Source organism: Diabrotica virgifera, chromosome 2 (assembly GCF_917563875.1).
Source record: "Diabrotica virgifera virgifera chromosome 2, PGI_DIABVI_V3a".
NCBI lineage: Eukaryota > Metazoa > Arthropoda > Insecta > Coleoptera > Chrysomelidae > Diabrotica > Diabrotica virgifera.
Window position 1 is genome coordinate 112,127,881 of NC_065444.1, and position 15,344 is coordinate 112,143,224.

General features: G+C 34.8%; 1 protein-coding gene across 1 annotated transcript in view; it reads left to right on the forward strand.

Moving 5' to 3' along the window:
• Window positions 1-241: 241 nt before the first annotated feature.
• Window positions 242-15,344, forward strand: part of LOC126880188 (inositol oxygenase) — a 57,083-nt gene continuing 41,980 nt past the window's right edge. Inside the window, exon 1 of the mRNA XM_050643970.1 lies at window positions 242-505. Within this exon, the coding sequence (XP_050499927.1) occupies window positions 494-505 (12 nt within the window). The 5' untranslated portion in view covers window positions 242-493. The remainder of the gene's footprint in view (window positions 506-15,344) is intronic.

Here is a 15,344-nt window from a genome sequence, read left to right on the forward strand (position 1 = left end):
ATAAGGTCCAAAGATTCTTCTGAGGATTTTTTACTCGAAACATCTAAGTTTTCTTTCAATTGCTTTGGTCAGAGTCCACGTCTCACACCCATACATGAGCACCGATCCTTTTTTTCATATTTTTTTTTATTTTTTAAATCCTTTTTGTTCTGTAGACGATGAGTTGATTTATTACATTTACAACGTCACCGAAAACTTATCAAAAATATATTTGTTTTATTTATTTAGTAAGATAATATACTACTGATTGTAATAATAATATAATTCAAAATACATATTGTAAAAATTTTGAATTTCATTTTCTTTATTAACGCGATATCGACGAACAGCTACTGTTTTTATGAATAAAAATCATTCTGCGAAGCGATTTTGAATTGTGCTAACTATTAATTGTTTTAATATATCTGAAAGTATTTAAGTATTATTGAACATTCTTACAGTTTACTTTAGTTTGGTTGCAGTTTCGTTAGTGCACAGATTTTTAGTGTTGAAAATGAGAGTTCTTGTAAGTAAATAAACTGTGTCTTTCTGATCTATAAAAACACCTGTAATTTTTCTAAAAATATTATAATTTTTTTATATAAAATAGATTGTATGATTGTATCTCCTGATATATCTTCAGTTACTTAACAGCGTGCTCAAATGCATCCTCACCTTCTCTTATTTATTTATTAAGCTCAACTGGCCGTGAAGGCCTAGGGCTGAAAGATTTAATTTAATTTTTCCTTACAATTACTATTACATATTATATTTATATATAATGCTATATTCTATACTACTATAATATATACAATATTACATTTGTTTATATAAAACACTTAATACTACACTTAGCATTCCTTATAGTATTTCCATACATTTCTTCACCACTTCCTTCCATTGTTTTCTGTCCAAAGCTTTTTCTGTCCTTCCATCTCCTTCTTGGTCTTCCTATTCTTCTTTTTTGTACCTATTGGCTTACGTAATAGAACCATTTTTGGCATTGTCGCCTTTCCCATTCTTTCGATGTGTCCTAAGTATCGGATTCTCTGTGCTTTGATTGCCGTCGTTATTTTTGGTTCATTATATAGTTCTTCAAGTTCCTTATTATTTCTTCTTTTCCATTGACCGTCTATTTTCACGCCTCCATATATTGCTCGTTGTATTTTCCTCTCCCATCTTTCTAAAAGGTATATTTCTGATTTTTTAAGCACCCATGTTTCACATGCATATGTAGCTGTAGGTCTGATAACTGTTTTGTAGATTCTTATTTTTGTTTTTCTTGAGACATCTTTGGATTTCATTAATGGACGCAATGCTCCATATTTTTTGTTTGCTTTTACTATTCTTGCTTTTATTTCTCCTTCCCCATGTCCCTTTTCATCTACTTTTACACCCAGGTAAGTAAATTCTGAAACTCTTTTAAACGCGCATGAATTTTCTCCTTCTATGTCCAATGTGAAATTGTCTTCTTTTTCTTTATCTGTTTCTCCCATTATCATGTATTTTGTCTTTTCCTTATTTATGAGAAGACCAAAAACGTTTGCTTCTTTTATTATATTGATCATTAATTTTTTTAGCTCTTTCTTACTTATTGTTAATAGTTTTATATCATCTGCGAAGAATCACCTTCTCTTAGAAATTCTATCTTTCTGGATTTAGTATTATCTTGCTGATATCTTTCTTTTCTTTTCTTTAACACCCCTGTTAACAGTATCTTAGTTGATATTCCACTATTTGTTATTACTTACATGTCATGCTCATTTCCAATGCTTTTTATCTTCTTCTTCTTCTTATGCAATCCACTAATTGATGTTTGCGATCACGTTTGACCATTTTTCTCTATCCCTTGCAGTGTGTATAAGGTCTCCTATGTTTCTTAATTCTGTCCATTGTTTGACATTACGGAGCCATGACATTTTCTTCCTGTCCACTTCTCCTCTTTCTTCGATCTTTCCTTCGATTAAGGTTTGCAGAAATTGGTATCTTTCATTTCTAGTTACGTGCCCCAGGTATGCCGTTTTTCTCTGTTTAATTATGCATAGAAGTTGTCGTTCTGTTTCAATTCTTCTCAGGATTTCTTCATTTGTTATTCGTGCGGTCCAGGGAACCTTAAGGATTCGTCGATAAATCCACATCTTAAATGCCTCTAGTTTATTCATTTTGTTTATTTTTTAAGTCCATCCGTCCATGCCATACAGGAGCACCGACCATATATAGCATTTCGTGAATCTTACTCTTAGGTTCAGATCAAAGTCAGCTCGTAAAGACGTTTCTGAATTTTATGAATGCGCTTCTGTCACTTTCTATCCGGCATTTAATATCCATATCCTACATCCAGTCTTAACATAGCCAGGTTCCCAGGTACTTCAATTTTATTACGCGATTTACATCTTGATTGTTAATATGCTAGTCTTGCATCTTGATGTTGACATAATTGACGGCTGATTATAAGGAACTTCGTCATTTTTATGCTGATGCTAAGCAGGGCCGGCGATAACGGGCCTGCAAGGGATGCATTGCAAAATGAGCTTTTTTTCTGCTGGTGTTATGTAAAATACTAAAATAGAAAAATTCATTTTTTAAATGTGATTTAAATTCGTCATAATATCCTAATCTGTGTTTGTTAGTTTTGCATATCACATAATATACAAAAATATGCAATGTGGCATAGAATAATTCTTACCATGTATTGTCCTTTTCATGATCATTTTTCAGTACGTCACAAATGATAGGAAAAAGGGTAAGTCCGTGATAATACACATTTATGACATTTAGGGCCGGTTGTTCGAACGCTAATCAACAATGATCACTATCAAATATTTAATTACTGTCACCAACTGTCAATGTCAACTTTGATTGGGTTGCTGAAAACATAATTGATTATAATTATGAGATTAGTTAATCAATTAACATAACAATTATTAACATAATTGAATAACTAATTTTATAATTGTAATCCATAATTATGTTTTCAGTAACCCAAATAAAGTTGACAGTTGGTGGCAGTAATTAAATATTTGATAATGATCATTTTTGATTAGCGTTCGAACAACCGGCCCTTATTCTAACATGAAATTTTAGTTAAATCTGACAGTTGTTACATTTTATTTTCAATTTAGAATAAAAACAAATCAAATCTGTTTCTTGCATTTATAAAATGGTATTTTCTTTGATTTGTATAGTCTTATAAATTATACAGATTATATTTGTAATATTATTATCTAATTAAAAAAAAAATTATTTTTTTTAATTATGGCGCCATCTATCGACAACTAGAATAATCACAGAACTAGAAGTAATCACCGACGTGCCTTTTTTTCTGTCACATACAATTTAATGCTTTAGAAAGAAATCGAAAAACTGTGACGCACTGAAAGATGATCATGAGAAAAAGAATAGTAATGTAATTTATTGGTCAAAGATATCATAAATATTTTAACCAAACAACTTTGCTCTTAATGAGAATGCTTTGTTTATGTTCTTCAAATTTCTTGCAAGTTGTTAGTTTTGTATCAGCAGTTATGAGAGGAAATGAATTATTTCTAGTAAAATAAACAAGATTGTGATACTGTTTTCTTGCCGCCTGCGCCTGTCTAATTATTTAAGTATTATGTTATTAATAGGTATCAAGTTAAGTATTAATCCCATAAAAACATAATATTTAAAATAAACATTTTACATAAAATTTAGTTTAGAGCTCCTTAAATTTAGTATTATTTCATGTGATTATAATACAGAATAGTTTGTCAGTTGTACTCTGCAGTTAAAGAATCTAGCATTCAATTAATATAAAATTATATTTGTTAAGTACTACTCAGTACTATTATTAATTTACGGTTAAGTTATTATTTTTATTTAGTTAAATAAAAATGGATAAAAAAAATTATCTGGGGCACAAATCGAAAAATAAAAGCTGAAAAAGAAGAAATGACAAGAAAACAATCTTAGTTCTCTTAGCCAATTTCTTACAAAAGTTAAAGTGAAGGTGTTTTGTCAGATGAGGGATCCAATAAAACTGTAACCGAACTTTATTTACCGGGGACATTTGGGGATAGCGGGACACCGACTTAAGTCGGTGCCTCGTGCCTCGCTGCTCGGAACACATATTTTTAGGGCACAAGTCCAAAATCAAGTCATCAATAGGGAGAAAAGCTCTTCTAGCTACCCCTAAAATCAGGTGGTTTAACCACATAAAGTAATACAGAGGATGTGTTCCATTGCCCAGCAGTGCATCCAAGGTAACGTTCAGTACATAGCCTTCTAAGGGTAAAAACATGCCGAAGATACATGGATGAGCGCGGTGTAGGTCGCGATCACGGTCGCTGCATCGATATCAAAACAAACCTTCATTTTCTTATGAGATCGCACATACCAAGGATGTGTCACCCGTTCACCCTAGCGACCTTGCATCGCGGTTTACAGCGATGTCGATGCCAAAACCGGATACAGTAAGGGTAAATACATACCGAACAGAACAGAACATACCGAAGATACTTTCCGTATCCTGTTTTGGCATCGACATCGCTGTAAACCGCGATGCAAGGTCGCGAGGGTGAACGGATGACACATCCTTGGTATGTGCGATCTCATAAGAAAATGAAGGTTTGTTTCGATATGTATCTCCGGCATGTTTTTACCCTTATTCGTTATGTACTGCGATGGGGAGGGGTGGTGGTACAGCTTGGGGGGTCAGATAGATACGGGGTCAGGTTACGCAGTGTGACCGGTTTGATCTTCGGACATGTGGGTCTCACTGTTTCATTTGAACACACATAATGTTCTCGAAGCTGGGGTTGTACGAGTATCTGTGTGTATGTGTGTGGGGTGGGGGGCGCTTGTGCTAATTTTGCAGGCTGGTACCTTATACCCTAGCGCCAGCACTGATGCTAAGTACCATGTTCTTGATAATATGTTCTCTAATTTTATTAAGAAGGTTTTGGAAGTCTTCTATATTGCCCGCTATTAAGTCAGAATCAGCGGGATATCGTATATTATTGACCCAGGTACCATTTATTTTGATGCCGCTTTCGCATTTCTCAAAAACTTCCTGGAAGATACTTTCTGAATATAAATTGAACATTATCGTAAGGAGAGAATGCATCCATATCTTAAAACCTCTAAGAATTTTTTTGAGCTTGCGTTGTTTCCTTATCTGCCTTGATTCAGCTGTTTGATTCCAGTAAAGAGCTTCAATGCAACGAATGTCTTTTTGATCTATGTCGAGTTGTTTTAGATATGTATGAGATTATTATGTTGTACTCTATCGAACGATTTTTCATAATCTATAAATCACATCATTACATATTTCCTTTATTCGTAGCAGTTCTGGGCTAGCACCTGGGTTGCAACTAGTGCTTCCCTCGTACCCAGGCTTTTTCTAAATCCAAATTGTGAACAACCAATAATCTTATCGCATTTTGTGGAGATTCTGTAGTGAAGAACTTTGAGAAATAATTTTAAGGAATGGCTCATCAAACTTATCAGTCGGTGGTCTTTACACTTTGTTGCGTTGTTCTTTTTTGGCAAAGGGATAAAGGTAGATACAAGCCATTGGACAGAGAATTTTTCCTGTTTTATAGATCTGGTTAAAAACATTTGGAGTATCGTAATTCCTTCTTCATCTAACAATCTGAGTAACTCAACAATAATTTGATCAGGATCAGGTCCAATTATTATTGCTTTTCTGTCTTTCCCGAAGAGTAATAGAGAAATATGATCGGGAAACCACCAAAAAATATTTACTTCTCTACGTGTGCAAGCCTTAAGACAGCTATTTATTTAAATAAGATAACAAGGTGAAGTTTTCTCCAGGATGCCTAAATATTTATCAGGAATTTAGTTGCTGGAAGAACTCAGCAATTTAGTGGGAAAATATAGAAGTTTTTTCAACTGCGACATACAATGTCAAAGTCGATCTCAGAAGGAGCATAGAGATGATTTTTCGTATCATTCTTCTCAACCACAGATAATATTCCTCAAGTATCTGTGCTATATTGAGACATCAGGGGCCTCGCGGTATCTTTAGTTTTTCCGAATCCGCAATTAAATATTCGATTTGTCTGGTACGAGTTTTTATGTTTGAGTACCAATCCTGTTTAGATGCAGATTTTCTTTATGATTTGATTACCAAGACAATGGTTCCTGGTTCCTCTTGTGTTCAGTCAAACGAGAATTTCGTTGATAAGTGAATACAGTAAATAACGGTTCTCTTGAATCCTTTCGCTGTCTTAAACCTTCTTGTATCGTATTCGTTGGTTTGAAGATGAATTTGATATTATGTTTGCATTGCAATAGTAAAATATGACGTCAGTCTTATGATGCGTTTTACGGCATTTTCTTCGGCTGCCGTTCGCTTGGAGGCTGGCAATCTTAGTATCAATTATTTCTGATAAAGAATTTATTAATATTAGAAAATTTTCTTATAAATGAAAAAGAAAACAAAGTGAAGTATTAACACGTATTTTAATTATGAGTAATGATAAATACATAATTAAATTAGTCTTTATTTATTGTAAAATCTGTTTTAAACTAAGAAAAAACATTAATTCTAGAAATTTAATCCTTTCTTTGGAATGGAACCCTGGATTTATTTGGAAATGTTTTGGGGTTCCTTTTCTTTTTTTTTTTTTTGATGGTACTATTGCTGTCAGTGATTGTGCTGAGTTTGAATTGACGTTATTTCTAACGCATTTCCATCTGACGATGCCTTGAATCGTACATGTACTGGCCCCAATCTTCTTTGAATGTCCAAGACTGCCAAATTTTTTCCCACCGCTCTTGAACTTCCTTCCACCATGATTACAAGCATAAACAACTTGATAATAGAATAAAGAGCTTTCTATCGGCCTCTTACTTTTACTCCTTGCAATAGTACGTGCATCTCGTTTCCAAAACGTGGTAAATGTACTTTCTCCAAGTTCCGGGATGCCTTTTTTGCATCGGCAAATGAGGAAAATGTATCGCCAACTTTTAAGATCATTGACATACCAATACTTAACCTAACTAAAAGTACCAATATTTAGAAAACGAATAATGACCCTTAGGGGAGAGTTGGATAAAACGAGATAGTCGGATAAAACGGGATACCTAGCCTAGCGACACAACTAGTGCTGCTATTAATCGGACAACGATGGAAACTTGTTATCAGTCGTCATTTTAACATTCTCAGTTGGTTTTACCTCGATGCCACTATTTGATGAAAAGTTGTTGTGTTTAGAGTCAAAGTTTATTTGACTCTATTGTTTTGGTACTTTGTATCTACTTTTAAGTGCGCCGTTTTCTACATTATACTGCCTAAGTATAGAAAAAGATAATTCCGGTGACTATTACATTTAATTAAGCACTCCTTAACGAATATACTTATATGTTGTCTATCTAATTTCACTTTCACATTTAGGCAGCAGCCATTTTTGTTTTGAAAAATGTCTGGGTTGGACAAAACGGGACACTTATAAGTTGTATAAAATGGGGTACAGTTTTTTATGTTCCGTTTTATCCACCTATTTATTTGTTGGCTTATTAATTTTTTAAATAGCGTTATGAATCGTGTTGTCATACCAACAGAAAAGAACAACATATTTTTATGTGACTTTTTATGTAACATATTTTCCGTAGTAAAAATAAACAAGAGTGGTATCCCGTTTTGTCCAACTCTCCCCTACCTAAGTCATTCAAGTTTTCCAAATTCAAACTTATTATTCCCACAATAATTAACAATTAGTTACAAATATAACGATTGTAACACCCGTGTTGAGCTGCCCCCCCCCCACTTGCAAAAATTAAAAAACAAATAGCCCTGATTTATGAGCTATTTATGAGCTCTCATATTCCGCAAACTAAAAATTTTGAGCTCGTTCCACTGAGAAGGAATTTAATACCCTAGTGTACTTAAAAATAGGAATATTGAATCGGTTTTTACGGCAGAATTACGAGCTATTTATGAGCTCTTGAAATTATATAGCTTCGATTTTTGAGCTCATCCCCTTCACCCCCAAACAACCCTTTAATTGATTTAACTTAAGAGAAAGATGCTGAGAAAACTTAAAATATATCGTATTGCGAATATAATTCCTATAGCTTATATACTCTAAGAATAAACTATTAAATCAAGAGCATTTCGATTATTGAGCTACAACCCCTTCGCCAGAAAACCACCCTATCTTCCCGGCTTAAGAGAAAGTTGTATTTAAAATGCGTTAAACTAATTATTTGGCTACTACATATCATTTAATAATTTATAAGCTTCCAAATTACGCGCATTTAGATCAGTAAATTGCAATTTATTTTGTATAGTGCAGTCACTGAAGGTAAAATTAAACGATTACCTTCAATTTCGGTGAACCTTCATCGATTTTCACGAAAATTGGTCAGTGGTTAGAGGATACGTCAAGAAACAAAGGTGACATGGTACCAACTTGCGCCTTTACCCTGAGGGTGTATACCGTCCCTTCTCGGGGGTGAAAATTATTTTATAAAAAATAAATGCACAAATCAATAAAAGAACAAATTAAAAGCAAAATTTATTATATAAAGTTAATAAAATAAGTCAATACTTTTTAAGTTATTAAAGATCAAAGATTTTAATTATTTGTGAAAAAAATGCATGTTTTGAAAAGGTTTTTTGTAAATCACTGAAAAACTTTAAGTTTTTACAAAAAAGTTAATAGTAGTTTAATTCGTATAGCTTATATTCTAAGAATAAACTCTTAAATCACGCGTCCTTCGATTATAGAGCTACAACCCCTTCGCAAGAAAACGACCCCATATTCCCGGCTTAAGAGAGAGTTGTTCTTAAAATAATTTAAATTAATTATTTGGCGACTACATATCGTTTAATAATTTATGAGCTTGCAAAATATAAGCATCTCAATTATTGAATTGCCATTTTCTTTCTATAGTGCAGTCACTGAAGGTAAAAATCAACTAGTACCTTCGATTTCGGTAAATCTCCATTCATTTTCACGAAAATTGGTGAGCGGATTTTGATACTATCAACTTTTTCTGCATCTTATTTTTCATAGGTATTTCTAAGTACTTTGACAAGTATTTAGTACCTAAGTGTTATAAAATGCATCTCTTTCCCGTTATTTAAGCTTGAACCCTTAGATTTTAACAGTCGCGGAAAAAAAATATACATTTAATTACCAATAACTTACTTTAAATTAACATTAAAGCGTTTTTCAAGTAAGCAATTTATTATATTTTTTATTAGCTTCAATTTTAGTGATGAAAACTTTTTTGTAAAAACTTAGAGTTTTTGAGTCATTTATGAAATATCGCTCTAAAGCATGCATTTTCTTTCCAAAAATTAAAATATTTGATCTTTAATAACTCAAAAAGTATTGATTTATTTTAATCACATTATATAACAAATTTTGCTTACAATTTGTCCCTCTCTCGATTTGTGGGGTTATTTTTAATAAAGTAATTTTCACTCCCGAGAAGGGGTGACATATACCCCAGGCTAAAACCCCAAGTTGTTATTGTCAATTCGTGAAAATAAATGGAGATTTACCGAAATCGAAGGTACTAGTTGATTTTTACCTTCAGTAACTGCACTATAGAAAGAAAATGGCAATTCAATAATTGAGATGCGTATATTTTGCAAGCTCATAAATTATTAAACGATATGTAGTCGCCAAATAATTAATTTAAATTATTTTAAGAACAACTCTCTCTTAAGCCGGGAATATGGGGTCGTTTTCTTGCGAAGGGGTTGTAGCTCTATAATCGAAAGACGCGTGATTTAAGAGTTTATTCTTAGAATATAAGCTATACGAATTAAACTACTATTAACTTTTTTGTAAAAACTTAAAGTTTTTCAGTGATTTACAAAAAACCTTTTTAAAACATGCATTTTTTTCACAAATAATTAAAATCTTTGATCTTTAATAACTTAAAAAGTATTGGACTTATTTTATTAACTTTATATAATAAATTTTGCTTTTAATTTGTTCTTTTATTGATTTGTGCATTTATTTTTTATAAAATAATTTTCACCCCCGAGAAGGGGCGGTATCCACCCTCAGGGTAAAGGCGCAAGGTGGTACCATGTCACCTTTATTTCTTGACGTATCCTCTAACTACTGACCAATTTTCGTGAAAATCGATGAAGGTTCACCGAAATTGAAGGTAATCGTTGATTTTTACCTTCAGTGACTGCACTATACAAAATAAATTGCAATCTACTGATCTAAATGCGCGTAATTTGGAAGCTTATAAATTATTAAATGATATGTAGTCGCCAAATAATTAGTTTAATGCATTTTAAGTAAAACTTTCTCTTAAGCCGGGAAGATAGGGTGGTTTTCTTGCGAAGGGGTTGTAGCTCAATAATCGAAATGCTCTTGATTTAATAATTTATTCTTAGAGTATATAAGCTATATGAATTATATCCGCAATACGATATATTTTAAGTTTTCTCAGCATCTTTCTCTTAAGTTAAATCAATTAAAGGGTTGTTTGGGGGTGAAGGGGATGAGCTCAAAAATCGAAACTGTATAATTTCAAGAGCTCATAAATAGCTCGTAATTCTGCCGCAAAAACCGATTCAATATTCCTATTTTTAAGTAGTGGGGGGCTGACTCAGCCGCCCCCACTAGGGTATTAAATTCCTGCTCAGTGGAACGAGCTCAAAATTTTTAGTTTGCGGAATATGAGAGCTCATAAATCAGGGCTATTTGTTTTTTAATTTTTGCAAGTGGGGGGGGGCCAGCTCAACACGGGTGATTGTAACTATATACTGAGACGGGCACTATAATAAAATAAGATAAGAGAATCATCAACTCGTGCATTAACTCACCACTCACCACGTGTAGGTAGGTATATATGCTGAACTGCAAGTGAAAGCGGACGGCAGCCTAAGAAAATGCCGTCAAACGCATCATACGAATGACGTCATAGCTGTTAACGGCATTATAGTGCAAGACCGTTTGACGGCAGTTTAAGTACAGCGTTGATTTAATAGGGCACATTTTTTTATTACATAATAATGTTCAGTTTTGTATAAAAATAAGATTTCCAAAATTTCACACTTCAAAAACTCATAATAACTTAAAAGTACAAATTTAAAGTCTTCTGTATTTTAAAATAGTTCAAACGACCCGCGACGTCACATAGTTTAACTATATGGTTCCGTTTATGGTTATATTTAGGAATATTCTTCTTCTTTAGTTTACTGGCCTCCATCTACTTGGGTATTTGGCCAGCTCGTCTTCGCGGAATAAAGGAAAAATATTTATATTCTAATGACATTTATCGTATGTCATTGTAATAAGATATACCAGTTTGTTGAGATTGGAGTTAGATATAGTTATTGAAGTAAAGGAAAGAAGGTTTACTATGGAAAATAAAACCATTTTGTAAAAGTACAAATTTTCTATGAATAGTTCAAACGATCAAAAACACTTGTAATGTCACATAACTGTATTTTCTACTGACGTTTATAATGTCTAATTTAAAATTATATACAATTTTATTTACTTTAGGTTCGTTCCAAGACGACACATTTGTACGATCCCTTGAACCGTCACGAAATCTATTGGACAGTTTTAATGCGCATAATCGTCCTTGAACGGTTTTCTTTCGATCCCGAACCGATTACCGGTACGTAGCCTTCTTGGAACGTATTTGTGTACCATTTCAAGTTCGAGTTGCGCCTGAGCCATTTTCAGTATGAGTACCACTAGAAGTTTGGTAGGCGGTTAGAAATTATCATTTCTAACATGTTTATTAAACATCACTTCAACTTCAAAATCTTCCTCAGAATCGATATCTGACAAATCGCTGTCTTCTATGAAAAAAAAAATAATAAATTATCCATATTTTTAAGATTAATTTCAAAAAAAAGAAATAATAATTATTTAAACGGAAATCAAGATTCACAGGTACTAATAGCGTGGATTATTCTATTATTGAATCATCAGCTGATCTCATAGCAGTGACCAGTAAAAATGAAAACAATCCTAACTGCGCAAGTCAGTACAAATAGTTTCTGGTGGTTTCTGCTGGAAAGCATGTATCAAAAGGACCGTTCAGTTACCGATTTCGAAACGGTACATTGATCGCATGGAACAACACGGTGTACGATACGAATCATCGTTCATGTTCGCTTGGAACGCATTTTTTATAATGCGCATGACGGACGAGGGCAGTACGAAGGACGGTTTTCATGTCACTTGGAACGCGCCTTTTGTTGGTGGAGAATGTAAACATATTGTGTTTTATAAGCAAAATTTAACCCTCACGCACAAGTTGTATGTACAACTTCAGTAAGCAGAGTTTATTTTATCATGTACAATTTATTTGCTACAAATAAACTCCATTGTTACTATCCAGATTTAGCCATACGGCTCACACTCCCTCTAAGGGGAAAATTGACTCATCCCAGATACCTACGGTATCAAAAGGATTGAGCTCTGGTGGGACTCTTTCCGTGTTATCGAGCCCTAGGTGACTTGGTATGCAGGTGTATCTCCCAAAAATTTTCGTACACTTCTGGCCGTCGCGAGTAGTACAGCTTTCTGCATGGTCTTATAAAGATGTTCATTCAGACCCAGCTTTTTGATGCTTTCGAGGAGGGTCTTCGGAATGACTCCAGTAGTAGACATAATAATCGGTATTGTCTGGGTACTTTGCATTCTCCATTGTCTCCGTATTTAAATTTCCAGATCTCTGTACTTGGCGATCTTTTCAGTAAATTTACTACGTAGATTATTGTTGTAGGTATCGCCACATCAATTAGTGTTGTTTGTCTTTTTAATTTAATAACTAGTACCAGATCTGGTCTATTATGTGCCACTGTTTGGTCTGTGAGCACAGTGCGGTCCCAGTATAGCTTGTAGTTGCCATCCTCAAGCATACTCTCAAACGTATTGATAATATGGGAGATGGTCCGTTTGGAGAAGTCCCAGTTTGATAGCTATCTCTTGATGAATGATCTTTCCAACTTCTTCTGATCTTTCATTAATTTCAAATCATCCATGTACAATAAATGATTAAGCTTCGCCACCACATTGTTGTTATTTTTGATGCTAAAACCTGCGTCTGTGGAGTTCAACAGCTGAGATAGTAGGTTCATAGCTAGACAAACCACAGAGGACTCAACGAATCTACTTGAAACAGGCCCCGGCTGATTGCGATATTTTCAGTTTCGATGTTATTTTCACCAGGTATTTGAAGGTGAATTCTAGTTTCCACTCTGTCATTATATGCTCTAAAAAGGTCACTATATTATCATCGACTTTATATATTTTCAATATATCTATAAGCCATTCATGCGGCACCGAATCAAAGGCCTTCTTGTAATCAATGAAGGCAGTAAAATGATTCCTCTTTTTGGAATATGCCTGGTTTGAAATGACTGAGTCGATGATGAATTGTTCTTTGCAACCCATGGAACCCGTAGCGCATCCCTTCTGTTGAGGCTCTATGATATTGTTTAGAGCACAGTGTTGGTAGATACGCCGGGCTACACAGGATGTGACCAATTTATACAAAGTTGGAAGAAAGAAGTAATTGGGCGGTATTTGGCTGGATCTTGGGTGTTATTTTGATCCTTCGGTATTAAATAAGTACCAATAACATGCTATGACAGTGAAGTCTGGGTGCTGAAAGAAACATCCAAAAACAAACTCGACACATTCGAAAGGAAAGTACTTAGGAGAATACTAGGACCTGTGAGGGAAAACGGAATCTTCAGAAGTCGATACAACAACGAGCTTTATCAACTTTATAAGGAAACGCCCCTGTCAGACTTCATTAGATTACAAAGATTGCAATGGGCCGGACATGTGATAAGAATGGGAGAGGATAGGCTACCAAAACGAGCACTGAATGCTAGAATGCAAGGAAAGAGACCGGTTGGGAAGCCACGAAAGCGGTGGGAAGACACAGTAAACAGCGACGCACAAGCCCTTTTAGGAGTCCGTGTATGGAGAAGAGCAGCCACAGACAGGCAAGGGTGGAGGCAAAAAATAAAGGAGGCCAAGGCTCAATTTGGGCTGTAGTGCCGTAGAAGGAGGAGGAGGTATTAAATAAGTGGTTCCCTGAGTTAGGAATAATGGTATATCCTGCGGATTAGAAATTAAATGATTAATTAGTGTTGATAAGCATTCATGAACACTCTTTGATGATATTTGAGACTTCTTCAGTAGTGAAGTGTTCGTAGAGGGTAGTAATATAGTGTTGGCAGTTCTGTGTCGTACCCTCTATCCATCCAGCGTTGTTGTTAAGAGCAGCTGGTGTGGAAAGTTGATTTCCCCAAAACTCATGAATTTCTTCTTGGCTTGGGTAAGCCTTATCAACACGTTCTACAGTGGAATTGAGTTTTTGATAGAACGCCTTCTCAGAACTTTCAAAAAGGGCATTGTCACTTTTGCGGTTGTTGCTAACTTTGTACCTCCTTAGTCGTCCTGAATAAACGGAGAGTGTTTGTTTTAATGTATCTAGACACTGATGGGCTGTGTTGTTTTCTGGATCATATCTTGAGTGTCTTGCAGTACTCAGCATTATTTCTTCAGCTCTCCTGATGACTTTTCTACTTGTTACTCCTCGTATGAACTCTGTGACTATACCAATATCCCTACGTAGTAATTCGATCTTTCCGAGTAGTCTTTTATATTATTATCCAGATTTAGCCATACGGCTCACACTCCCTCTAAGGGGAAAATTGACTCATCCCAGATACCTACGGTATCAAAAGGATTGAGCTCTGGTGGGACTCTTTCCGTTTTATCGAGCCTTAGGTGACTTAGAATGCAGGTGTATCTCCCAAAAATTCTCGTACACTTCTGGCCGTCGCGAGTAGTACAGCTTTTTGCATGGTCTTATAAAGATGTTCATTCAGACCCAGCTTTTTTATGCTTTCGAGGAGGGTCTTCGGAATGACTCCAGTAGTAGACATGATAATCGGTATCGTCTGGGTACTTTGCATTCTCCGTTGCCTTCGTATTTGAATTTCCAGATCTCTGTACTTGGCGATCTTTTCAGTAAATTTACTACGTAGATTATTGTTGTTAGGTATCGCCACATCAAATAGTGTTGTTTGTTTTGTTAATTTATTAACCAGTACGAGATCTGGTCTATTATGTGCCACTGTTTGGTCTGTAAGCACAGTGCGGTCCCAGTATAGCTTGTAGTTGCCACCCTCAAGCATACTCTCAGGGACGTATTGATAGCTATCTCCTGATGAAGGATTTTTCCCACTACGTCATGTCGTTCCTTGTATTCAGTTGCAGCAAATGCCTGGCAGCCCCCTGTAATATGTTGGATGGTTTCTTGGGCTTGACATCCATATCGGCATCTGTCGTTTTGCACCTGAGGGTCTTTGATGATATATTTCAGGTAATTTCTGGTTGGTATAA